We start from the raw sequence: 22765 nt of genomic DNA, 5'->3' as shown, positions 1-22765 counted from the left end.
GGAATGAGAAACAGATCATAATAATCAAAAAAAGCAGAAAAGCCCAGCCCACAACTTGGAAATTGGAAAAAGACCGCCACGAGACATTTTCGCCATATGGAAATTTGGACAATATGCTGGAAGTCTTCACGGCCTGGGGGTGTTGACTACTTTTCTCAGTTTCCCGCCGCTCACTGAGCGATACTTATGAGCGTTGCGGCAACGATCGATGAGGCGCATCAAGAAAGTGACACAAGGATTCAGTCGTACGAATAACCAGATTCGCACGGTTTGGCTGAGTAGGATAGAAGAAACGCTCACAAAGAGCAGGAATATGGCCAGCTGTCCAAGTGCCGCAAGTCAATCTTTCTTATCCCAGCCGTCTGGTTTTGAAAGATGGTTCACCTTGAACCACTTGTTTGTGCCTGGAAGATGTTAGCTTGGGAATTCATTAGACCAAGAGGATGCCGGGAATAAGCTTACAGGAGTAATCTCTCCAGTCGAAGTTATCCTTCGGCTTGCAGGAGCAGGCAAGGTCCAGCCTCGTTTGCTCGTCATTGGGGCAATGCGTGAACGGAACGTGGTAGTAGGCAATGTCATGGAAGAACTGGATTTGGTCCTTGCGCAGCATGGTCGCAGCCGCAATTGAGTGGACTGGTGCATCGCCCCATCGTTCATAGAAGAAGCCGCCATCCTGATCGAGGGACTCGAAATAGTCGATATATTGCTTCGACCGCAACCATTCTAAGCTGCCGATTTCAAAATTTGACCACTAATAAAAGAAAGCAGGTTAGTTGAAAGGACTCTCAATGTTGATTGAAATCAAGCGGACGGAACATACGAAATGACACTTGTTGTAGGTCTCGCCACCGTTATCACTGATGAATTCCATCGCGTTGTCTTCGGCGATATGCTCTGGGTGGTTCGTCATGAACTTCTTGACACTACTCCAAAGTGTAGGAATCGTCGCCTCATACTCGTACAGACTGATGACAAAGCTGTACTTCTTGTCGTTTTCCTTCATGAAGCGGAAAGGGTCGGCGCGGATGTCGCAGAACAGTTCGATGCTGGGCTCGACGCGCCAGTAATATTCGTAGTTCATCATCAACGGGTGGCGGAAGAAGAAACCCGATTCGTAACGGCACATGTGACGATAGCTCTCGGAGCCACCGTAGATGATCTTCTTCCGTTCCATTTCGGCCCGGGCGTCGGCGGCCTTGTCCTCGTCGATCCATTCGGGATACGACCAGTGCTCCTTGGGGATCAAGCCATAGTGAGTCGTGCCGGAGACGAGGGCGGTGGTCAGCTTTTTGAAATCGTCATCGAACTCTTTGTCGTTCAAAAACACCCAATCGTAGTTGTATTCCCGGTTGAATCGGTCCTCCACGGTTCGGATCGACTTGACCATGTCCCAGAGGTCAGAGTTGCGGGCGAGGGTCACAAAGGTGGCATTCACCCGTTCAGTGCCGTTCGCACCGGGGTATTCGTTTTTGTTGGCCTTGAATTCGTTGTAGGATTGGACAGGCCGAGCGAAGGAAGCGCTATTAGGAAGTCGCAGATTGGTTCGAGAGACGAGGTAGAAGAAGGTCATGCCCTGGTGGGAGATGTGTTAGTTAGCTCATGTTCATGTCGCGTGAGGCTGAACAAGCCGTGGCCATGAAGATGAAGGCCTTGCAGCGCGGGGGCCAAAGGTGGAATCATGGGCGAGACATACCACCAGTGCTAATACCAGATACCTGGTATATCGCACGTTGACAGCCATGGTGGCGGGGAGGAGAGCGATCAGAGGTACGGAAGTAGACAGATGTGAGTAGTGCGATCAGGCCGAGAAAGCTAGGGCCAGTCCACAAGGCGAAACCAGCATCCGCGATTGGATGAGAGAGATAGCGACCTGGGTGGGATTAAGGGGGGGTGAGAAGGGGAAGAAAGGGAGATGCAAAAAAGTGAAACAGAAACAGAAATTGGAATGCGATAGGGGAAGGCGGAGCGGAGAGAAATGAAAATGGACGCGCAAGTCGATGGCGACCAGGGTCAGCCGCCCAGGTTTCACTGGATCCAAAGTAATTCAGGTAATCCAAGACACATTCGGGCTCCAGATGCAACGGAGATGGGGCAGGGGATCCAAGCGGTGCCTAGGTGGGCGACATTCAAAGCCAAGGTTTGACAAGTCTTGGACAATTGGCCTGTATTTTTATTTTTTATTAATAGTACGAGTAGTACTAGTATGAGGGGAATTGGTCCCCTTTATCCATAAGGCGTACGGCATCCGGCGGAGTTCAGTCTACGAAGATATAACTTGTCCTTGGGGTCCAACAGGCTCAGCAGGGCTGGATCCGCTTTATTTGGGGGCATTTTGGGGTGAGTGCGAGTTTCAGGTTGGGGCGAGTGCGAGTGACACTAGAGTTACTAGTACTAGTATAGTAGTGCAGTGCCGTGCAGTGCAGTGCAGTGCAGTTTATACGTAGAACAGGAGCAGGGTAACTTATTTTTTAGTTTACTATGATATATCGATTACTGAGATAATTAGCCCCAGGTTAAATTTATCGAGAATACTACGTAGTTAATATAGTATAGTATAGTATAGTATACTCGTCGTATCTCATAGTGTACTCGCATAGTTATTATGCTGTGTCTACTTCTTGGCACGTGCCTGAGGCCATCCACCCGAGCGAACTTCTCTCCTTCGCTCTCCCACCTCCCCCACCATATCGATCCGTCTCCAATCCCCACCTCCTCCTTCCCATCGTCCAAAGAGGCATGTCTTTCTTTGGTTTCGATTCCACCTGCCGAGGGACCGTCAAGGCGGTCCCTCTGCTACTTGGGGCTTCTTCGAGAACCCCGATCCCTTCGCGGAGGTTGCCCGTGCTAGGGCCCTCGAGGATGACGACGCGTGAGCTGCCATTGTTCATGATCGTGGAAGAGATGAGCTGACCTGACCTGAATTCTAGCATCGATTTCGAGGATACCTACGATGGCCTGGGCGACCAACTCGATGATGATCAGGATGCCTTCAACGACGACACTTTCGGCGGCGCCGGCCCTGCTGGTCCCAGCACTGGAGCTGTCGGCAAGGACTTCGATTTCTTCGGCAAGACTGCGACTGTCGCCGATGCAATCGGCGAAGAGCAAATTCGCTACGCCTTGCAGCACCCCCAGGCTATCCCCGTGTCTGGTCAACATGTTCAACCCGCTGCGCAACCTGAGCCAGCGTTCTCCAAGCGTAGCGGTTACGAGAAATATTCCGACCCCGGTTTCATCCCCGACCTTCAGGCGAAATCGAGCGTTTGGGGGGTTTCCCAAAAGAAGCCCGAGCCCGAGCATATGCCCATGCCCATGTCCATGCCAGCCATGTCGGCCGCTCGCAAGATGATGAGTCTAGATGAGGTGGAGGCACAGATGCAGATGCGCAACCACGGCTATCAGCCATCGCCAGTGCCGCAAGCTATGCATCCGCACTTGGCCGATCCATCTGCCTACATGCGCCACCCGCAGAATATCCCGCTCCCTGATGGTTTCCTCTACGATTCCTCCCGAGGTCTTGCGAGCACAACTCGAAAGAGGTGGTCTTCCTCCGGGAATGCCTCACCCCCCTCCCGGGATGCCGGAAATGCATGGTCCCCCTCCCGGTATCCCGGGTATGCCGCCGCATATGCAAGGTAACCCTCCTCCTCAGAACATGCCCCCTCAGGGTATGCGCCAACCTGGCCCGCCCCCCAACCAACGGGCACCGCAGCAGCAGCAGCAGCAACAAGTTCCCCCCGCCGTCTTCAAGAGGTCCCAATGGGGGACTGCCCGTTATCACCGATCCCCAGCAGCTTGTGCATCTTACTGAGGAGCAGCGCAACGCTTATCTCGTCGAAGACGCTAAGCGGGCGAAGCGAAACCACAAGATCTTCTTGCTGTCGCGGGGCAATGGCTTGATGACCCCCCCCAGGACAAGAACTTTATCACTCGCATCCAGCTGCAACAGCTTGTGGCGGCGGCTGGTAATGTAGCGGATTCCGACCCAGAGGCTGTTCTAGCAGAGGACTTCTACTACCAGGTCTATAGCCAGATTCGCGGGGCCCCTCGCCAACACCCTCACCAACCCCTGGGGCACTTTGCTCAGACATACCTCCTTCAGACAGGAAACCGGATCGGTGGCCATGGAAACCGCCGAGCCTTCCACAGCGCGGACAACCACATGCAGCGAATGCAACAGCAGGTTCAGCGTGCCGTTGAGGCGGCCAAGGCTAAGCCGAAGAACAAGCAGCTGATCATTGAGGGCAGCCTGGGCAAGATCTCCTTCAGTAACGCCAAAGCGCCGAAGCCAATGCTCAATATTAAGCGACCTGACAGCTCCGAGGGACCTCGGCCTAAGAAGTTGCAGTCCAACCTCAGTCTGAGTGACCGCAAGTCGATCCTTACCAACATTGAGGGTGTTTACAGCGGTCTCATGTCTATGGAGGATATGGAGCGTACCATGCCCCCTCCACCGGAGGAGGGTGACGCCGAGGCGATCCAGGAACACATGGAATGGCGCCAAAAGGCCCGTACTATCAACCAAAAGCTCTGGCAGTCCCTGAAAGTTATGGAGCCCATTGTTCCCAACTCTACCACCCCGCATCCGTTCATTGCGTTCTTGTCCTACCCTAAGGGTAAGAAGGCCATTCCCCGTATTTTCCGCCACATCGACCAGGAGCAGCGCGTGACCATCCTCACCATGATTGTCGTCCACCTGGATAGTTTGGATGTGGTTCACTTGGCACAACCCGTTCCCGGCGAGGCTCAACTCTCCGTGGCTATGCGTGAGTCAATTGATCTGTTCTCGTTGGCCGTGATGCCCAGCTTGCTGGGATACGTCAATGAGGCTCCCTTCAACATTATCATTGGCCTTCTGGGCCTGGTCATTGCTCAGACTCATGTACAAACCGTTGCTCGCACCAAGGTCGGATTGGGTATTTTGACCATGCTGCTCAGTCGTGCCGAGATCGTCAAGGAAGCTGGCCAGGCCTCCGAGGCCGATTGGCAACAGTGGGTAGCCAAGTTCAACGTGCTGTTTGACACTTTGGAGCCTGCATTGGCCGATATCTTCACCAGCCCGATCAACTCTGGCGACGACATGTATGTGTGGCAGTTCCTTGCCGCTGTTGGTATTGGTGCCAGCCCCGAGCAGCAGCAACGCCTCGTAATTGCTGTCAAGTGAGTTCCCCCACCCCTGTAAATTGAAATGAAGCGAATCCTGTATACTAACCATTCTGTCATCAGGGACCGTGTTATGGAGACCGTTGCCTATAGTAAGACTCTGCCGGCTGACATGGCTAGCTCGCGTCTTGGTAACGTCAACCTCTTCATGCGTGCCATTGGCCTTGACGTGGAGCTTCTGGGATAAAGCTAGCTCAGAAATTGGGGTCTTGCCAACCGTCTGACCACGATGATACACGATGGGACAGAAGTGGGTAATCCTCCAACGCGCCTACCACGATAGTCTATACCTGAATGCACTGCATCCAGCCTGGCCGCCCCCGAGCCGAAAATGCCAGGGCGCATCTGGGCGTCTCTTCGTCCTCGAACAATGTACAAAGAGGACATGGGAGGAATTCCACATCGGACTGACTCCTCCTGGCTCTAGCCACATAAAATTGAGAGGGGCACATCGATACCTCTGCCAGGGAGGCATACTGTTTCTATTTTTTCTTTTCTACTTTTCTACATGTCTTGCTCATACCAATTTCAATTTCAATTTTAAATTCCCGAAAATGCAATTGTGCATTGTACATGTACATGTTCCCGAGCCGAAGCTTGTTCCGGCCAATTGGTTCTAATTTAAGCGTGGGCCTGTGTGGCTCCAGACTTTCCCCACCGGAGAAAAGGGATCGGGGAATGACAGTTGTCCTCTTTTATTAGTACATAGTACTATGTAGTGTTCCAATTGGTCTCAATGGTTGCAATGGCTGCAATGGGTGCCATGATTCGACAGAAGGATTGGTTCTCGCCAGCGATCGTTGCCCGGTGAGATAACCGCAACCGCCCACCACCAACTTTTTCCGGGTGATCGGTTCACCGCCAGCGATCGGCGAGGGGCATCGCATTTGGCATTTGGCATTTTGTCACATCGCTGCATGGGGCCATTCACCACGCCATTGCAGATGCTAATGTCAATTGGGTTGGACATAGGTAGAAGATGAGCCAGTCGCCTAGATGCACACCATGGTCAATTTCACCGTCACATAAATAGGCATGAAATTAGCCCGAAAGATGAAATGAGTATGAAATATAAAATTAAGGGTCCTGAAGGTTTGTGGCCGCGTAATGGGGGGGGCAACTGGGGACCGCCAGGAGAAGCCCGAGAAATGACGAGCTGCCCCTCTTATTTCCCCCACCACCACCAACCCGCTTTTGTCCTTTGCCTCTACTTTTCCCCTTAAAAGCTGCCTCTCCCCAACTTCCTTGGCCCACGTTTTTGCTTCTCCATTTTCAATTCCCCTTAATCTCTCATCATGTCTGCTGGTTCAGTTCTTGTTGCTGGGTAGGTCTTCCTGTAGACACTTGCGTACATGTTGTGTACAATAGCTGACCCCCCGCAGTGGTACGGGCTACATTGGCTCGTTCACCGTCCTTGCCCTGCTTGAGGCTGGTTACAAGGTCGTCGTCGCTGACAACCTGTACAACTCCTCTCCGGAGGCTCTGAACCGTGTTGAGGCTATCTGCGGCAAGAAGGCCGAGTTTGTTCAGCTCGATGTCACCGACGAGAAGGCCTTCGACCCCGTCTTCGAGGCTCACCCCGACATTGACAGCGTGATCCACTTCGCTGCCCTCAAGGTAAGCCTCAATGGCAATGGCAATGGCAGTTGCAATTACAATACCTCCCTATATACACCATATCCTCTTACTAACATGCCCACTAGGCTGTCGGCGAGTCTGGCGAGAAGCCCCTGGACTACTACCAGGTCAACGTCTACGGCACCATCAACCTGCTCCGCGCCATGGTCCGCCACAATGTCACCAACATCGTCTTCTCCAGCTCTGCCACCGTCTACGGTGACGCCACCCGCTTCCCCAACATGATTCCCATCCCCGAGAACTGCCCTCTGGGCCCCACCAACCCCTACGGTAACACCAAGTTCGCCGTTGAGACCGCCATCACCGACGTGATCAACGCTCAGCGCAACAACGCCATCAAGGCCGGTAACGAGGCCGAGGCCAAGAAGTGGAACGGTGCTCTGCTCCGCTACTTCAACCCCGCTGGTGCCCACCCAAGCGGTATCATGGGCGAGGACCCCCAGGGTGTCCCCTACAACCTGCTCCCCCTGCTCGCCCAGGTTGCCACTGGCAAGCGCGAGAAGCTGATGGTCTTCGGTGACGGTATGCCCCTTCTCTCCTCCTAAACTCGAGAAGCTCTGAAGCATGAAACTGACATTCACTTCCAGACTACGCCTCCCACGACGGTACCGCCATCCGTGACTACATCCACATCCTCGACCTGGCAGACGGCCACCTGAAGGCGCTGAACTACCTCCGCGCCAACAACCCCGGTGTCCGCGCCTGGAACCTGGGTACCGGCAAGGGCAGCACCGTCTACGAGATGATCCGCGCCTTCTCCGCCGCCGTCGGCCGTGACCTCCCTTACGAGGTTGCCCCCCGCCGTGCCGGTGACGTCCTGAACCTCACTGCCAACGCCAACCGCGCTACCACCGAGCTTGGCTGGACCCCCAAGTTCACCCTCGAGCAGGCCTGCGAGGATCTCTGGCTCTGGACCAAGAACAACCCCCAGGGTTACCGCCAGCAGCCCCCTGCGGAGCTCCTCGCTGCGCTGAAGAAGTAAATAATGTTTGGTTTGGGATTGGGCTTGGGTGCTAAGAAGGATTGAAAAGCAAATGCTTCTGAATGATGTGTGGATATAGAATTGGTAGAATACATGAAACGAATCTCCTTTTTCACTGATATCTGGACTACTTGCGTAAAGATCGTACGGATGGATAATCAGATGCTTCAAGTTAAAATTTTTGTTTCACGTCTCGTGAGTAGATGTCTATAAAAAAAGGCAATCCAGGGATTGCTAGCTGTGATCAGTAGCATAAACCCTGCACTGAACAATGCAATGGGAAAAATGGACGCTGCCCAGACGCAGCAATCATTTATTCTTCCGACTCCGTCTAGACCCAGCACTCTGCGCCTTCTGCGAAGCAGTCTCCTGCCGAACCTTCTTCTCCTCCTCATCCTTCACCACCTTCTTCGCCTGCGCCCTCTTCAACGCCCCCTCCTTCTCCGCCTCCTCAATCTGCTTCTCACTAAACTCCCACAACCTTCTCCCAACATCCTCATCCTGAACATCCTTCCTTGCACAATCAACCTCCCGACACTCCTTAATAAACCAACCCCCGGTTCCCCGCGCATACTTCTCCTCCATAGCCGCATAGAGAATACTCTGCGCCCCCTGATCCGGCGACTTGAGCACCAGCCACCAAAACGGCCACGTGAGCAGATATAGCAGCAACCCCCACAGCGATCCGCCCGTCAGCCAGCGCCGGGTTCCGGGCGTCCGTGTCAGGCCTGGGTCAACGATCAGAACGCGCGTGCAGGGGGGGTAGACTATCTGGACGCTCGTAGGCGTTTAAATGACGCTGGAAGGAGTGGGCGAAGGTCATTAGGGCGAATTTGCTGACGGCGTAGATACCCTTTGGACGAACGGATAGTCTTGCGGAGGGACCTTGATCGTTCGATTTCGAGTCTTTCTTTTTCTTGTTTTTTGTCTCGGCATCATCCTGATCCCGCTTCACAGTCTCCAGATCGAACTTCGCCCCAATATAACTCGAGCAAGTGGGGAAAATAACCCGCACATCACGGTGCGCAGGTTGAACCCTCAACGCCGGACTGAGAATACTAAGTAAATGGAAATTGGCCAGGTAATTCACCTGCCACTCGTCATCGATACCGTCTTGTGTCTGGCCGCGTGCAGCGGCGGGCACGGCGAGGCCGCCGCAGAGGATGACAGCGTCCAGCCGACGGGGCGGGACATTGTCAATCCATTTCGTTGCGAATTCACGCACCGAGTGTAGGGAGGCGAGATCGACTTGCTCGGCGTAGATTAGATTGTTTTTCGTTTGGCGGCGGAGGTCGTCGATGTATTCGACTAAAAATAGGTCGGAGGGGGATTGTTGGGTTAGGATTATGACCTGCGCTTGTCGGGCGGCCAGTTCACGGACGACACTTGCTCCAATTCCTGATGTGCCTCCCTGTAGTGAGAGATGGAAATTAGCTAATTGGGTTTCTGGGGAAGGGGATGGGGGATTTTTGGTAAGGATTAGGAAGCAACATACTGTTACCATCACCACTTTCGAGGCTAACAGGCGCTCGGAGGTGTTGCGGGCTCCGCCGAAGTAGTATTTCAGCGCGGAGAGTAGGAGAATCCATGGTGCGATTTTGAGGACTTCCCAGGCATATGGAATTGCCGAGATGCCCTCCGAGATGCCATGGGCAATAATTGGGATGGGCATCGCGAGGGAATTGAGAGTTGAGAGCAGACGTGGCCAGCTCCACCGAGGCCGACCTACCTTAAGGAAGGGCTTAGGCTTATCGCTTATCAGTCGCCACTGCCGCCTCGTGGAGCCTCACTGCGACTACCTTCTCACCCTGCGGTCACTGACAACTTCAACCTTTAAAGACCCATGGTGACGATGGCAGCCCGTCAAGATGGAGAAGATGGAGAAGACGGAGAGGACTATTTCCTCCCTCTCGAAGATCAGAGTATCTTTGGTGCGGGAATCCGTCGCAAACGAGTCCAATTCGTACGCTCGTCCGAACATGAATTGAATACAACTACAACAACACGACCATCCTCTACACCCTCAGGTCCAAGCATCGCAGATGCATACCTCTCGATCGTCCTCAATAAAAAAGGCACAGTCAGTGCAAGTCCATCATCACCCAATCTACCCACCGAACAAAAACAAGAACCTTCTCCGCGCGAAACACACTCCGCACCTCCATCTTCCCACGCACCCTCCCCTCAACCACCTTCGCAAACCACCGATCACTGTGATATATGCAACTTACCCCTCTCCTCCGACCCCTCAAAAGGAAATTCCGAATCGGACTCAATAGACCGACCACACGAAGCCTCCCTCGCCCACCAAGTCTGCCTAACCCATTCCCACCCACCCTCCCATCTCGACCGAACCCGCGTCGGCCTGAAATATCTCTCCACATACGGCTGGGATCCCGACAGTCGGCGCGGTCTCGGAGCACCAGGTCGAGAAGGAATCAGGGAGCCATTGAAAGGCCGTGTTAAAAATGATACGACCGGTCTAGGCGCCGGTCTAGACGCGGACGGAGATCGAATTAAAGATCCGCCTCCTCCGCCGCCTAAGAAGGTGCAGAAACTTAATGCGAAGCAGATGAGGAAGAATCAGGCGGAGGAGCGGAAGAGGGGGGAGAAGTTGAGGAATCTTTTCTTTATGAGTGATGATGTGTTGAAATATCTTGGGGAGGAAGTGTGAATAGAATACTACTATACTGGTGATAGTATGGTACCTTACTACTGCATCGGAGCGAGGTTTGGATGGCTTATATGAATTATTGATACCCCCTGCCAAATTTAATATACTGTTTTCAAGATTCTCATCCTGCATCTGATATTTACTAGTACTAGTAACTAGTACCTGCCCAGGTGATTGTTAGTACTTTAGTCAAAGGCACTCGAGCGCTACTACAGTGGCGTTGCAAAAGTTTGAAACCACTTGTTGAGTGTTCTCATCTCCGCCTTCTAATTGCAGACTGGTAGTTACCTAAGATGGATTAGATAGGCCAATCTATTCCATCCTAGGTAGCTACTACTAGTAGTTTCCCATTAGAAGACGGTCCATAATGGTGGGTAATATGGGGTTTCAAACTTTTGCTACACCACTGTATTCAATGCTCCTGCACCGCCCCGAAACGTTGGCTTTGCGACGTAAAAGAGTCTCCCACTAGAGTAATACGTCTTCCACCTTGAATATTGTGAGTAGGCCTTGAAGTTTCTCTAGGTGATCTGTCATTTATTAAGGCTCGGAATAGCCAAGATATGGAGGACAAAAGATGTAGTAAGCTCAGGGAGGATGTTTTCCATTGTATTCCAAGGCTGAGTAATTGATTATCAGCTCAGCGGCATTATATTAACTCTAAATAGGTGAACATTGTTGAGATGTTAGGTATCAAAGGCATTATTCATGACATCATTATTTATTCCAGTGGCTGATCGCCATCTGTAACTATCGCTTCCTAGCGTCCCGGGTAATGGTTTCTTTTGAACCAAGTCCGTCAGACTGTTGCTGTTCGCGCGGATGTTCGTTTTGTACCATATGGTGATACAAGGAGGACACTCAGCGAGGTGGCGGTATGGGGGGGGTGGTGAGGTCGTCCGCGTAGGAATGCATATTCCATGAAATGCAATGACTGGTGGAAGACCATGCAGAACCAAAATTGTTCAATAGGACGAAGCGAGGAGAATCGTCCATGTTGGAAAGAACTTGCATGGAAGCTGGGATGTTGGCTTATGTTCGGGTGTCTGCTTTTCCTTATCGAATATCATCATGGTAATCGATGGCCTCCAGACCGGTCGCGTGACCTTTGGAACCCTGACTAGTTGGGACGGATTCAGGGGCATGATTAAAATCAGAGACAATGCGACTTGGATCCACGAAGGAGGGATATTGGTTGCCTCCTCCGCCGGTGAGAGACGACTGCCAAACATGCTGGTGGGCGATTTTCACCAATTTTCCCAGCACGGCGATTTCCAGCTTCAGCTTTATACTGTACAAAGTGGCTTTGAGAGTTGTTTGGTAGATGTAGAAATTCATGAACTCGATGATCATCAGGGCGATATCCATCAGAATACAAGCAAGGTTGACAGCGAGTAACTGCATGATAGTCTTCCGACTTCCTGGGTCGCGGTTCAACTGCAGCATACGATTTGTCTCCCACATGTACAGACTGGAGATGATGACTTCTTGCACGCAGAATCCCGTCAGCTGTAGCTTTTCCATAACATCATACCCCGCGATCGAGGTGGGGGATTGAGAGAAGTTCGCGGCGTAGGTGAGGACGGTGGTCGGGACGTGTAGAAGGAAAATGTTCATGATGATCATTCCCTTAACAGCGCGAAGGATGCGCTGGTTCTCCTGGACCAAATGTAGCCGTGAATATAGCACGAACGACTGGCCCGTGACCATCGTCCACCAGCCGATAGTGAGTAGAGTAACAGGTAGCCAAGTGGCCGAGGTCAGGTCGAAGAACTTGAGCAGGTAGCCGATCGAGTAAGGTAGAATGCCGACAGAGGATATCAGCATACTCCAAAAGTAAGGGCCTTGGTAGCGCTTAAAGGTGAGGAAAATAAGAACGATCAGCTCCAACACGTTGTACCAGGCGACACCGACAAACGTGGCGATGGTGATGCGCACGCCATTGCTGTCGCCGGTATAGCTACCGGTGATCCAGTTACCCGGACTCGCCTCGCTAGACGAGGACATGTCGCCGGCTGGAGCTGATGAGGGATGGAGGGAGGAAGAGGTGGAAAAAAGATGTTGTGCAGGAGGCAAAACACGAGATTTGACTTTTCGCGGGGTTCCCAAGCTGGTCTGCTCCTTGGCTTATGGCTGAGGTTGACCCACCCAAGCCTCTCCTCTTTTTGACTTACCCCCTGTCTGTGTTTGCACTAAGTTGGGTTGGGTTGGGTTGGTTGGGCTGGACTGGGCTTGGACTAGGGGGTTTTAAGCTTATCTCAAAATCAGATCCGAGATGTCTGCGATCGGGGGGGGGGGGAGTTTTGACGATCGATCGAGATGAGAAGCAACGGGACCTTGGGACAACAATGCAGGGACCAGTTTGCAAATAGGAGGAGAAGAGAAACATGAATGTCTTTGTTCCACACGACATACCCATTTTGCATTTTTGGCCCCCCCTTGAAACTTGGCATTGGATCTTTAGCGGCACCGGGCGCAGCGATCAGTATTGACTTGGCGATACAAATAGGGAATGGTTATGGGGCTAAAATATAGGAAGAGTGGATTTGATTTCAATAACGGAGTACCGAGTACTCCGGGTGTACGAGTACCTCAATGAACAGTATCTATTTACAGCGGCGGAGTATCCGCCACGACGTTGGCCATCATCCTATCCGACTGGTCAGCTTCCACTCGGAATAGAAGGGGAGGGGGAGGATGACTACTTACGACTCATGATACCGAGTGCCAGGGACCTCCGTCTGCTTGACCAGATCCCGAATCTTGCGCTCCTCCTCGCTAGTCAGTTGGAACTGTGTCGACGCCGTATTTTCATCCATCCGCGCAGTCGTCCTAGTCCCAGGGATGGGAATGATATCAGATCCCTGTGCAAGCAACCACGCGATGGCGATCTGGCTGGGGGTACTGTTGTGCACTTTAGCCACTTCCTTCAGTCCCTCCACAAGCTGCAGGATTTTGGGGAAGTTCTCCTCCGCGTACTTGGGGAGGAAACGACGGAAATCATCCTCGGCGAAGTCGGCGGGTGACTTGATCTGACCAGTCAGAATACCTCGGCCGATGGGACTGTAAGCGACCACGGCAATGCCCAACTCGCGACAAGTGTCCAAGATATCCGAGTTAGGTGATTCGATATCTAGAGCAAACGGGCTGTATTCGATCTGGAGAGCGGTAATGGGATGGACAGCGTGGGCCCGGCGGAGCGTGGCAGCCGAAACCTCGGAGAGGCCGATATATCGAATCTTCCCTTGGCTGGAGTCACACCAAGACGAGTCAATGATGGGATTCAAGTTCCTCGAAAGATGATGAACCAACGGAACGGGGACTTACTTCTTCAGCTCAACCATTGCCTCGATGGTCTTTTCAATCGGGTTCACTCCATCAACTCGGTGACAATAGTACAAATCGATCGTGTCGACATTCAGCTTCTTCAAGGATTTCTCACAAGCTATCTTGACATACTCGGGATCCGAGCGAACCTTCATCGCACCGTCTACGAATTGAACAGCGAACTTGGTGGCGAGGAAAATGTCATTGCGCTTGCCAGTCCGCTTGATCCATTCACCAACGATATCCTCACTGGTGCGATATAGATCTGCTGTGTCCCAGAAGCGTTGGCCGGTAGCATGTGCGTGTTCCAGAAAGGCAACTCCTTCAGTAGAACTAGCAGCGCCGTAGATACCACCAATGCTCATGAGGCCGAGGCCAACAGCATTGACCTGAGGACCAGTGCGACCGAGAGTTCGAAGAGGAAGAGACATTATTGTGAATAGTATAACCTTGGACAGTAGCCTGGGATTCTATAGAATCGAGATTGTTAAAGAGATGTGATGAATACTATACTTCGATAGTGCGGAGCGTACCATGGTCTTTAAATAATATTCCTCGGGCAGATTGAACATCCGACCCAGACGACAATGGAATGGATTAGATGATGCATATCTGACTTATTCATCCATCCATCCGCAGCCATTGTGTTCAGGGTAAACTCCGTTCCTCACCACTTTTCAACGACAACTGACGGACTTAAGCTTAAAGGCGCGGCCAATCATACGGCGGGACCCGCTTTGAAACGTGACAACCAATAATAAAGCAGGCTTTGCGAGCCACCCAATTGTCTACTCCATCACCCTCTAATGATTGACGCTTGTTCTCAAAGAGAATCATTCTTCCCACAACACCCCGTGTATCACTCAGAACCATGACTAAATCAAGAGAAAATCATATACCACAATCCAAAGGGGGAAGAAAAGTAAAGACAGGCTGCAAGACCTGCAAGTCAGTCCTCCCATCGGCCTAACGACCGCGTTTGTCCCCGCTTAACACACATCTGCCAGAGCCCGCCGCGTGAAATGTGATGAAAGCAGACCAGCCTGCCGCCGCTGCATCTCAACTGGTCGAATTTGCGATGGGTACGGTATCTGGGGTGGTGGGGGCAGTCCGTACGGACCACCACAGTCCAGTAAGGCACTATCCATCTACTGTACACCGGTACCAGCCGGCAGTCTAGATCCCGAAGAACAGGCCTGCTTCGACTGGTTCATGAGAAGAACGACCACCAAGTTCGCCGGTATATTCAAATCTCAGTTCTGGGAATCGCTTGTTTTTCAAGCCAGTGCACAGGAGCCCGCCGTACGCCATGCCGTCGTCGCCTTATCCGCGGCCCATCGCTTTGATATTAGCGCCGGCTCTTGGGTCCCGGCTATATATGGCGTAGACGCCGAGCGATTTACATTGCAGCAGTATAACAAAGCGATTCATCATCTACGCAATGCAATGATGAAGAGTAATTTATCAGGATCGAGGCTGTCGAATAAAAAAGCCCTCCGCGTTGCCCTCATTACTTGTATGCTCTTTGTTACGCTGGAGTATCTTCGCGGTCAGTACAAAATGGGTAGTGCACATCTGCGCTACGGTATCCAGATCCTAGCTGATATTTCGGCGCCTATGTCGCGAACGTCGATGGCGCCAGGTGTACTTAGTCCGGCGGAGGACTTTGTGCATGATGCGCTTATTGATTCCTACGCAAGGTTGACGGTTCAATCAGCTATGTTTGGTCATGTCCCGTCACATCTTTGTGTGATTGTTCGCGATCCACAGGTTCATGCACTACCTTACACATTCTCCTCTCTTGTGGAGGCGAGACAGACCCTTGATGATTTACTTAATCGGATCCATTGCTTAAAGCGATACATTTATACACACCATTCGCACGAAAATGAGGATAAGGACCTTGAATACGGACCGGAAAATGATTTTAAAGCGTTCGAAACACAGCGCAAGATTATCGCGGATTTGTCGCTCTGGAAGAAAGCTTATAATGCATCCATCTCTCTCCTCAAGGCAGAGTCTCAGATGGAAAAGGTTGGGTTCCTGCTTCTGCGGGTGTATCATGAAATGGCCGTGGTCATGGCTTCAGTCAGTCTTTCGAGTGAGGGGAGATGGTCTTCGACGCGTACACAAATGAGTTTGTCACGGTGATGACGGCTTTCTTCGACATGTGGCGGTACTGGTGTACGATTAATATGTGCGTCAAGGAGATAGACCGGTCATTACAGAATGGCAAGTCGAATTGTGATCGTTATTCGTTCACAATTGAGTCGGGCTTCATCCCACCGATGTACTTTACAGGTCTGAAGTGTCGTATTCCGAGAATTCGTCGCTTGGCGATTCGGTTGTTGAGGGCAGCACCGCACCGGGAGGGCGTGTGGAATGGCCCGCTGTTGGCAGATGTTCTTGAAGAAGTTGCAGAGGTGGAAGAGGGTTTTTCTTACACAGAAAATTATTCTAAACAGGATTCAGGTGAGGAATTATCTAATGGTGATTTTCAGTTTGGGAAACCGGATTTGCCTTCGCCAGAGGTACGGGCCGAGTCGCGAGTTCATGATGTTAAGGTTCTCTTACCTGATATTGTTGGCGGAGACACATTTATGAGTTATGAGCAGAAGGGGGATGATGGCCAATGGGAAGCTTTTCATCGAAAGGTCAAGAGGAAGGGCGTTGCAAAATCATGGGCGTTATTTTAAACTACGAATTGGAAACTAGAGTGCAATGAAGAATAAATAATGTACAGATTTGAAGATTCAAGTTGTGTATAAACTGCAAAATAATCATGATTTCGTGAAAATTTTCTCCATTCCCTGAAACGCCAAGCCAAGCAATGGATATATTGCTTCATTTTTCGAGCCCGTTTACCTTTGAAATGCATATAAGATCAATGACGCCCACCTGGTGGCAGTCAAACTAGTGTCAACTCACTGTTGGTTCCTGCTCCTCAAGAAAGCGGCAACTTGCTCGTGCCGCGTGACAAAGAACATGCGTTTCTTGTCCGATTTCCAAACAAGGACACCAATCTCTGCCGCATATTGGCACGGGGCCTGGTATTCAGTCAAGCTAGTGAAGTCTTTGAAGAGAAAGCCTGCCGTGGCTCTGAGACGATCTCGCTCTAGCTGCCAGAGTCGGATTTGATCGGTGACAGTTGGGGGGAGGACCGAAGGCGGGATACCCCCTGTGTTTGATGTCGCGTGACTGGCGTTGTGCTTGCGCAATTGGGGATGGGCGTGCGAGTGCAGGTATGAGATAATCTGCTCGGCGGTAATTCCGATCTCGATAGCCCGGCGCACAGACTGTCTGGTAATTTTTCCCGTGACGAGGTTGGGGAAGCGGTACTTCAGGTTAGTGAAGAGCGAGATGAGGGAAATCTGCAGAGGTGACGAAGTATACGCGTAGAGACGGTAATTTGTTTCCACGATGATGAATCCGGATCCCGATCCACCCGACTCGCCAACTGGCCCAGTGAGGGAGCCGGTAACAGGGTTATTCAACGCACTCGAGTCGGAAGTAAGAGTGGTTGCTAGGCGTGTTGGATAGAAGCGAGTCGCCTCCGGCGTATCTTGATAGACGATACCGAAATCCGCTAGGTCGGCGAGAGTGCGTAGTTGATTGGAGGTCAGGTGCTTCTTCTCGTATGATTGTCCTAGTTCCAGACTACTAAGCAGGAATAGGAACGAGAGAACTTCGACGCTGTCCATGCCAATCGCCTCGGCGCTTTCCACGTAGAGAATGAGGATATGCCAGACTTGAGTGTTGACGTCTTGTAGTACAAACCCGAATCCATCCTTGGTGATGTCGACGCGGCGGTCGCGGATCTCAACCAAATGGCCCGCTTGAAGGAGTTGCTTCACGCCCTTGCTGAGGTTCAGCTCGCGTTGACCACTAAAAGCAGTTGTTCCAACCATGTAACCCATCACCCCCTCCCACTGTTGTCGTGCGTAGTCGTCGAGATCGGCGATGGATACCTGACTCTCACTCGGTATTTGGGAGAAGACACCGAAGGATTGCGAATCTTCGGAGCCCACGAGAGCTTGGCGGAGGGAAGATGCGAATGGGTTGGTGACCATGTATGCTAGAACGTTGTCTCCTGTCCGTGTTTTCGAAAGAATATGGAGTCTTGCCAGAATCGAGATGGCGTTATCCCGTTGTCTTTGTGAGATGAATCCAGATAGTCAGCTACATGCCCACGCTGAAAGACATTGAAACGATGCGCTCTCACTTTTTGCTCTCTGATTGCACCCAGAGCTCTAGATCCGCCGTAGGAAGGGGGTCCTTCAGATACAGCAGCGCCATGACGAAACATTTTGCTATCCTCGTGGTTAGTGGGACTTGCGATCAAGGACCAGATAGCTTTGACGATACCCAGATCAGGCAGCATGCGACGAAATATGGCGAGAGCAGTGGAGGGCTGCTGGTAGAGCTTGTAGAAAGTTGTCCCAGGCAGGCCCTCCAGGTACTCGAGAGGACGGGACGTGGATGCCGCCATGATTGACCCGAAAGACCGCGAGTGAAAGAAAGTCGATGTGGATGATCGGTGAAGTCATCCAAGAACCAACGACTGCGGCGGGCGAAGCGGCCACTTTACGCAATTCCCGGGAGGAGCGACCCCGAGGAACTGCCGAGCCAACTTCCTCTTGTCAACATTTCCCATTGAACTATCCAAATTGCCAGAATGACTGCTCTTCGTTTTGTACGGTCTGTATGTGGTCAACCTACCCTCTAAACATCATCCTCTATTCTTTTGCTGACAACATCTCCAGGTATGGGAGTCCTTTCGGGCTACTTCGGGTCTAGAACCTCGGTAAGTAGCAACGCACGGCATCGCAACTACATATCACTCACTCATGTTGGAACTACCAGTCTGTTGAATAATGTAAGCCACCTATGTGGAGATGTGGGATTCCCGGATTGTTGCAAATCAAATTGCTGATCATACCTAGCTCCAAGTTACTGCGGCACGACCCGGTACAGTCAACTTTGAACTGCTGATCCAAAAGGAGCACACGGTAAGTGCCTGATAACCCATGTATATTTTACTTAAGAGGAGAAAATATCGTGCTAAGACGTCTTTTTTGACTTGAATCGATGGTTCGTTTTGTATATGCTGTTGTCTAATATTCTATCCTTTCCAGAACCGACTGAACATCCTCCATGGAGGTACCATTGCAAGCATGGGTACATCACTTTGAAAGATCCAATGCTCGATTTTGCCCTATCTAACCTAATTCACAGTCGATCTTGGCGGATCTCTTGCAGTTGCTTCCCGCGGACTCTATGCGACGGGTGTGTCTACAGACTTGAATGGTAAGCCGGTGCCAGATAGCACCCCCACAAGGAATCAAGTCTAACCCCCGGTTCAAATAGTCACATACCTCAATTCTGGGGGGTAAAATCGGCGACAAGATTCTCGCAGTAAGTACATCGGTCATTATAAAACAAGACATTGATGCTAACCTGTGTATAGGAGGTGACCTGCGACAAATGTATAGAACATGAAATGGCAGTTTGTATGACTAGTGCTAACGATTCGCAGTTGGCAAGACCTTGGCTTACACTAATATCCGATTCACCAACGGCAAGGGCGATGTTGTCGCAAGAGGAAGCCACACCAAGTAAGTCCAGCAACATGAAGTCTTCTTTTGTCTATGAGTATTTTGCATTGACTTTGAAAAGGTATGTCACTTTGGCTTGGAAGGACCCGCAGAATATTGTGGAGGAGATCAACAAGCTCAAGTGAGGAATGCACTACCTGTACAGATAGAGAAATGATGTCTCAATTACTAGCAGTCGAATCCATTTTGTCTCCTTGATTATGTAGCTGTTAGCTGTTTGGTTGTAAGGATAATTTAGCATCATCCATGAATATTGCAGAGTAAACAATAGTAAAACTAGGAAGAGAGACTTTTCATTGCAGGATTATTGATACGAAGCCCTCTAATTAATCGGCGTCGGAATTCTCGACTAGGTTGTTGCGATCACTGCATGCAGTTAGTTACTGTTCGAATGGGAAATGAAAAAAAGACTGACGGTAGCCTATGATTTGGCATAAACCAAACCAAAATAACTGCTGGTACAGATGATGCCAGTGCAGTGTACGTCATAAATCTCAGAACGTCAGAAAACTGGGACGACACCAGTTAGCTTCCAGAGGCGAACACAGAACGAAAGAAAAGAGGAAAGAAAAACTCACGGCTAAATTCACCGCAGTGCGCTCCAGGGAGCCCCAAGCTGGAGCAGCACTAAGAATCGAGTTGGACAAAGTTTTTATTAACGCTGGTGTTGCCCTCTTGCCGAGATGAGATTCCAAGGCCGATCCGATCGTGTTAGTGTATATGCCTCCGGCAATGCAGGCACCGACACTCGATCCTAGAAATGAAAAGCAAATCACCAGTGCTGTGATTTGTGGCATTTGCGCATGGGGCACGGATATTTGTGCCGGGACAATCAAGTTTGTTTGCACAATCCCGGACCCAATACCTTGTAGAACCTGCACAAAGAAAAGTTCGAACATTGAATTCGATGCTCCTCGAAGACGAATCATGACTCCATATCCGATTAGGCGTAGCGCTGCACCTACCACCACCAACCATTTATAGCGTCGTGTCCACACCATGAGAAGTCCCGCAATTATTCCCATGAGACACGAAGCGACACCATTTGTTGCATTGTAGAATGTAGCATCTCGGGCTGAAAAGTTGCGCGCCACCGTCGCCCATGTGTAAAGGTATGCGTGCGTACAGGAGAAGCCAATGGAGTCCGTCGCGATGAGGAATAGGCACAGTCTGATGGTAGCATTTTTGAAATATGAGGGTGGCATGAATGGGTAGCGTGCTAACAGACGCTCGTAGAACGGAAATGCGATCAGCAAAACCACACCAACAGCGATAAGTGCATCGAGATACGGTGTTTTCCACCTGCTGGAGGTTGTCGCAGCTAGAGTGAGTGGTATTAAGACCAGCGCAAAGCCACCACTGAAGAGAAGAACGCCACCGAGGTCGATCTGGGAGCAGAAATCATAGATCGTTATGCTCTGGCGTTGAACGAGGCCCATCCTTTTGGCTCGTGTTTGGTAGTATAAAAGCGTGGTAATAATAAAGCTGGAACCGAAAGGCATGAGGATCGCGAACATGCCAATTCCCCAGCGCCAGCCGATTCCATTAACAACGCTTTCGGTGATGAAGCCGGATATCCATGGTGTCAGAAGGAAAGGGGTGAAAGAAACCCCAATTGAAAATCCACGCCAACGCGCAGTACTGATGTCCGAGATGACAATGTCGTTCATGATATTAGTCCCGGACTGCCCCATGACATAGAATATGTACCCTGCAGCATACGTGTTGAGGGATTTCGCTGAAGCCATGAGAATGTAGGAGAGGATGTACAGACACATGGTCATCGTGTATGTCTGGCCACGGCCGATGACGTTGGAAATTTTGGCAATCGGTGGCTTCATCAAAGCAAAGAGCACGGCACCAGCTGTGTTGAGCGTCGCTAACTTTGACAGTGCATTGAATGATGATGTCGAGTAGTTGTTGTATATGGAGACGGTGGAATTGTCGAGCTCGCTGAAACTGGGGGGTTAGCAAAAGTCCAGTATGTATGTGACTGTGACTATCATAGTCACTCACTAGATTATCATTATCATGGCGAGTCTTTGGACATGTCAGTGACGCTTGGCAATAATGAACGTATGGCGAGAAGCTCACCCGGCGATGACAAGCCATTTGCCTCTTTTACCCCATACTGCCGTTGTAGCCTCAATCCCAGAGACTCCTGCCTCCGCCTCAGTTATCTGCCCGCTAGCCTTTTCTATGCAGTTGCCATGACCTCGGGTGTTTTCAACAACTGCCGGACTGGCACCTGGCTCGCTGGCCGCTGATTGGGCTTGGCTTGGCTTCATGAAAACTTGGCTGAGATTCCCTTCGATCGAATAAGTGAACTTTCCCATACATGCGCGGCAGCTACGTCCGGGTGATAACAGAGAGTTCAAAATGGGAGTTGACTGCCGGTCCTATGGAGGATCTCAGAGTTGCATTCACCAACCGGTGATATCCTGGTTTGCGAAATACCAACTACCCTGCTCCCGGTAAATTTTGGCTATTAGAATCTCTCGCGATATTTAGGCCAATAAAAATCCGGTAGCCCGACTTTCTGGATCGGGGAGAGTCGAATGCAAGTCAATCATGTAGCAGCCTGCCGGACGGGAAGACCACTGTTCGGGCGTCAGTAGCCATGGGTTGAATGAAAGAAGGAAATAGCATCCATGCTTACCTGCTTCGTGGTGAGATTCAGAAGTTCACTTTATTCCAACATCTTTCTGAGTTGGAATTTGATCTGGAATTTTTCGCGTCCTAGTCCAACAAGGGCGATGGAGGCTACCGTGCACCTCGTGGACTAGAAGCCAGCCCCTTATCTTCCAATCCAATACCAAATTGTTACACTCGGCTCATACAAGGCCAAATGAAAATCCAGGTTTTATAATCGGTCCCCACCCTTAGGGCGATCTGAGAAAGTGGAGCGATTCAAGGGCGAAGATCAAAAGCGAAAAACTGGAGCGAAAAGAGGAAAGAGTCCAAACAGGAACCTCTTTAAGAAGTCCGAGAGTCAACGAGGCATCATGAAAATGTCATATTTTGAGAATATCGTCATGAGAATTGAGGCCTCAAAAATAGGGAGGAAAAAGCAAAACAAGCCAGAAAAACAATAGTCCATAGATCCTCATGCAGCGGAAGCGGAAGTTATATTTCCCGGATCATCAGCGTCACCGCTTATCCGGCCACACAATGATAAATTGATAACTATAATATTCCCTGAGGTTGCTTCTGAGCACCGACAGAAGTTCAGAACCATGAATGTGCTGAATACCTACTATCTAGGAGGGGGAGAGAGCAAGGCAGCAGCGGGAAGGCGATCCAAGACCAAGCTGCCTGAGGCATCTAAACAGCATAATAAAACATAAGTGTTAAAGACAATGACTT

The 22765-nt window shown here is 50.9% G+C and overlaps 11 protein-coding genes across 11 annotated transcripts; 5 read left to right on the top strand and 6 right to left on the bottom strand.

Annotated features, from left to right (window-relative positions):
• Positions 1 to 339: 339 nt before the first annotated feature.
• N7481_002255 (glycosyltransferase family 15 protein) lies at positions 340 to 1741 on the bottom strand (the record flags this gene model as incomplete). Its single annotated transcript, XM_057261474.1, has 4 exons — positions 340 to 404; positions 463 to 751; positions 821 to 1573; positions 1694 to 1741. 4 exons carry the CDS (start codon positions 1739 to 1741, stop codon positions 340 to 342), a joined length of 1155 nt encoding a protein of 384 aa, XP_057126406.1.
• An 861-nt stretch (positions 1742 to 2602) lies between these two features.
• Positions 2603 to 5350, top strand: N7481_002254 (deadenylation-dependent mRNA-decapping factor PAT1; the record flags this gene model as incomplete). Its single annotated transcript, XM_057261473.1, has 6 exons — positions 2603 to 2738; positions 2782 to 2869; positions 2928 to 3614; positions 3668 to 3833; positions 3914 to 5160; positions 5227 to 5350. The coding sequence occupies 6 exons, from the start codon at positions 2603 to 2605 to the stop codon at positions 5348 to 5350; spliced, it is 2448 nt and encodes an 815-aa protein (XP_057126405.1).
• Positions 5351 to 6458: 1108 nt separating this feature from the next.
• Positions 6459 to 7783, top strand: N7481_002253 (NAD-dependent epimerase/dehydratase family protein; the record flags this gene model as incomplete). The annotated part of the gene is made up of 4 exons (XM_057261472.1): positions 6459 to 6487; positions 6546 to 6780; positions 6867 to 7323; positions 7389 to 7783. The coding sequence occupies 4 exons, from the start codon at positions 6459 to 6461 to the stop codon at positions 7781 to 7783; spliced, it is 1116 nt and encodes a 371-aa protein (XP_057126404.1).
• Positions 7784 to 8092: 309 nt separating this feature from the next.
• On the bottom strand, positions 8093 to 9455 carry N7481_002252 (putative oxidoreductase; the record flags this gene model as incomplete). Its single annotated transcript, XM_057261471.1, has 3 exons — positions 8093 to 8511; positions 8552 to 9194; positions 9279 to 9455. 3 exons carry the CDS (start codon positions 9453 to 9455, stop codon positions 8093 to 8095), a joined length of 1239 nt encoding a protein of 412 aa, XP_057126403.1.
• A 180-nt stretch (positions 9456 to 9635) lies between these two features.
• Positions 9636 to 10457, top strand: N7481_002251 (putative G-patch domain protein; the record flags this gene model as incomplete). The annotated part of the gene is made up of 1 exon (XM_057261470.1): positions 9636 to 10457. The coding sequence occupies one exon, from the start codon at positions 9636 to 9638 to the stop codon at positions 10455 to 10457; it is 822 nt and encodes a 273-aa protein (XP_057126402.1).
• Positions 10458 to 11513: 1056 nt separating this feature from the next.
• N7481_002250 (uncharacterized protein) lies at positions 11514 to 12464 on the bottom strand (the record flags this gene model as incomplete). Its single annotated transcript, XM_057261469.1, has 1 exon — positions 11514 to 12464. One exon carries the CDS (start codon positions 12462 to 12464, stop codon positions 11514 to 11516), a length of 951 nt encoding a protein of 316 aa, XP_057126401.1.
• Positions 12465 to 13067: 603 nt separating this feature from the next.
• Positions 13068 to 14215, bottom strand: N7481_002249 (NADP-dependent oxidoreductase domain-containing protein; the record flags this gene model as incomplete). Its single annotated transcript, XM_057261468.1, has 3 exons — positions 13068 to 13107; positions 13167 to 13706; positions 13785 to 14215. The coding sequence occupies 3 exons, from the start codon at positions 14213 to 14215 to the stop codon at positions 13068 to 13070; spliced, it is 1011 nt and encodes a 336-aa protein (XP_057126400.1).
• A 596-nt stretch (positions 14216 to 14811) lies between these two features.
• On the top strand, positions 14812 to 16480 carry N7481_002248 (uncharacterized protein; the record flags this gene model as incomplete). The annotated part of the gene is made up of 3 exons (XM_057261467.1): positions 14812 to 14866; positions 14953 to 15872; positions 15923 to 16480. The coding sequence occupies 3 exons, from the start codon at positions 14812 to 14814 to the stop codon at positions 16478 to 16480; spliced, it is 1533 nt and encodes a 510-aa protein (XP_057126399.1).
• Positions 16481 to 16708: 228 nt separating this feature from the next.
• N7481_002247 (TFIIH/NER complex subunit TFB2) lies at positions 16709 to 18273 on the bottom strand (the record flags this gene model as incomplete). Its single annotated transcript, XM_057261466.1, has 3 exons — positions 16709 to 17936; positions 18007 to 18094; positions 18150 to 18273. The coding sequence occupies 3 exons, from the start codon at positions 18271 to 18273 to the stop codon at positions 16709 to 16711; spliced, it is 1440 nt and encodes a 479-aa protein (XP_057126398.1).
• Positions 18274 to 18459: 186 nt separating this feature from the next.
• Positions 18460 to 19524, top strand: N7481_002246 (PaaI family thioesterase; the record flags this gene model as incomplete). Its single annotated transcript, XM_057261465.1, has 10 exons — positions 18460 to 18486; positions 18548 to 18588; positions 18648 to 18660; positions 18728 to 18793; positions 18920 to 18962; positions 19020 to 19099; positions 19152 to 19199; positions 19252 to 19270; positions 19321 to 19399; positions 19461 to 19524. The coding sequence occupies 10 exons, from the start codon at positions 18460 to 18462 to the stop codon at positions 19522 to 19524; spliced, it is 480 nt and encodes a 159-aa protein (XP_057126397.1).
• Positions 19525 to 19725: 201 nt separating this feature from the next.
• Positions 19726 to 21735, bottom strand: N7481_002245 (uncharacterized protein; the record flags this gene model as incomplete). Its single annotated transcript, XM_057261464.1, has 5 exons — positions 19726 to 19765; positions 19815 to 19909; positions 19978 to 21358; positions 21416 to 21439; positions 21494 to 21735. The coding sequence occupies 5 exons, from the start codon at positions 21733 to 21735 to the stop codon at positions 19726 to 19728; spliced, it is 1782 nt and encodes a 593-aa protein (XP_057126396.1).
• Between the last annotated feature and the right edge of the window lie 1030 nt (positions 21736 to 22765).

Source organism: Penicillium waksmanii (genome assembly GCF_028829765.1).
Source record: "Penicillium waksmanii strain IBT 27052 chromosome Unknown utg000002l:1.0-3326099.0:1.0-3328782.0, whole genome shotgun sequence".
In the NCBI taxonomy this organism is placed as follows: Eukaryota; Fungi; Ascomycota; class Eurotiomycetes; order Eurotiales; family Aspergillaceae; genus Penicillium; species Penicillium waksmanii.
Note: the sequence above shows the minus strand (reverse complement) of the source record. Positions and strands in the feature narration are given on the sequence as shown.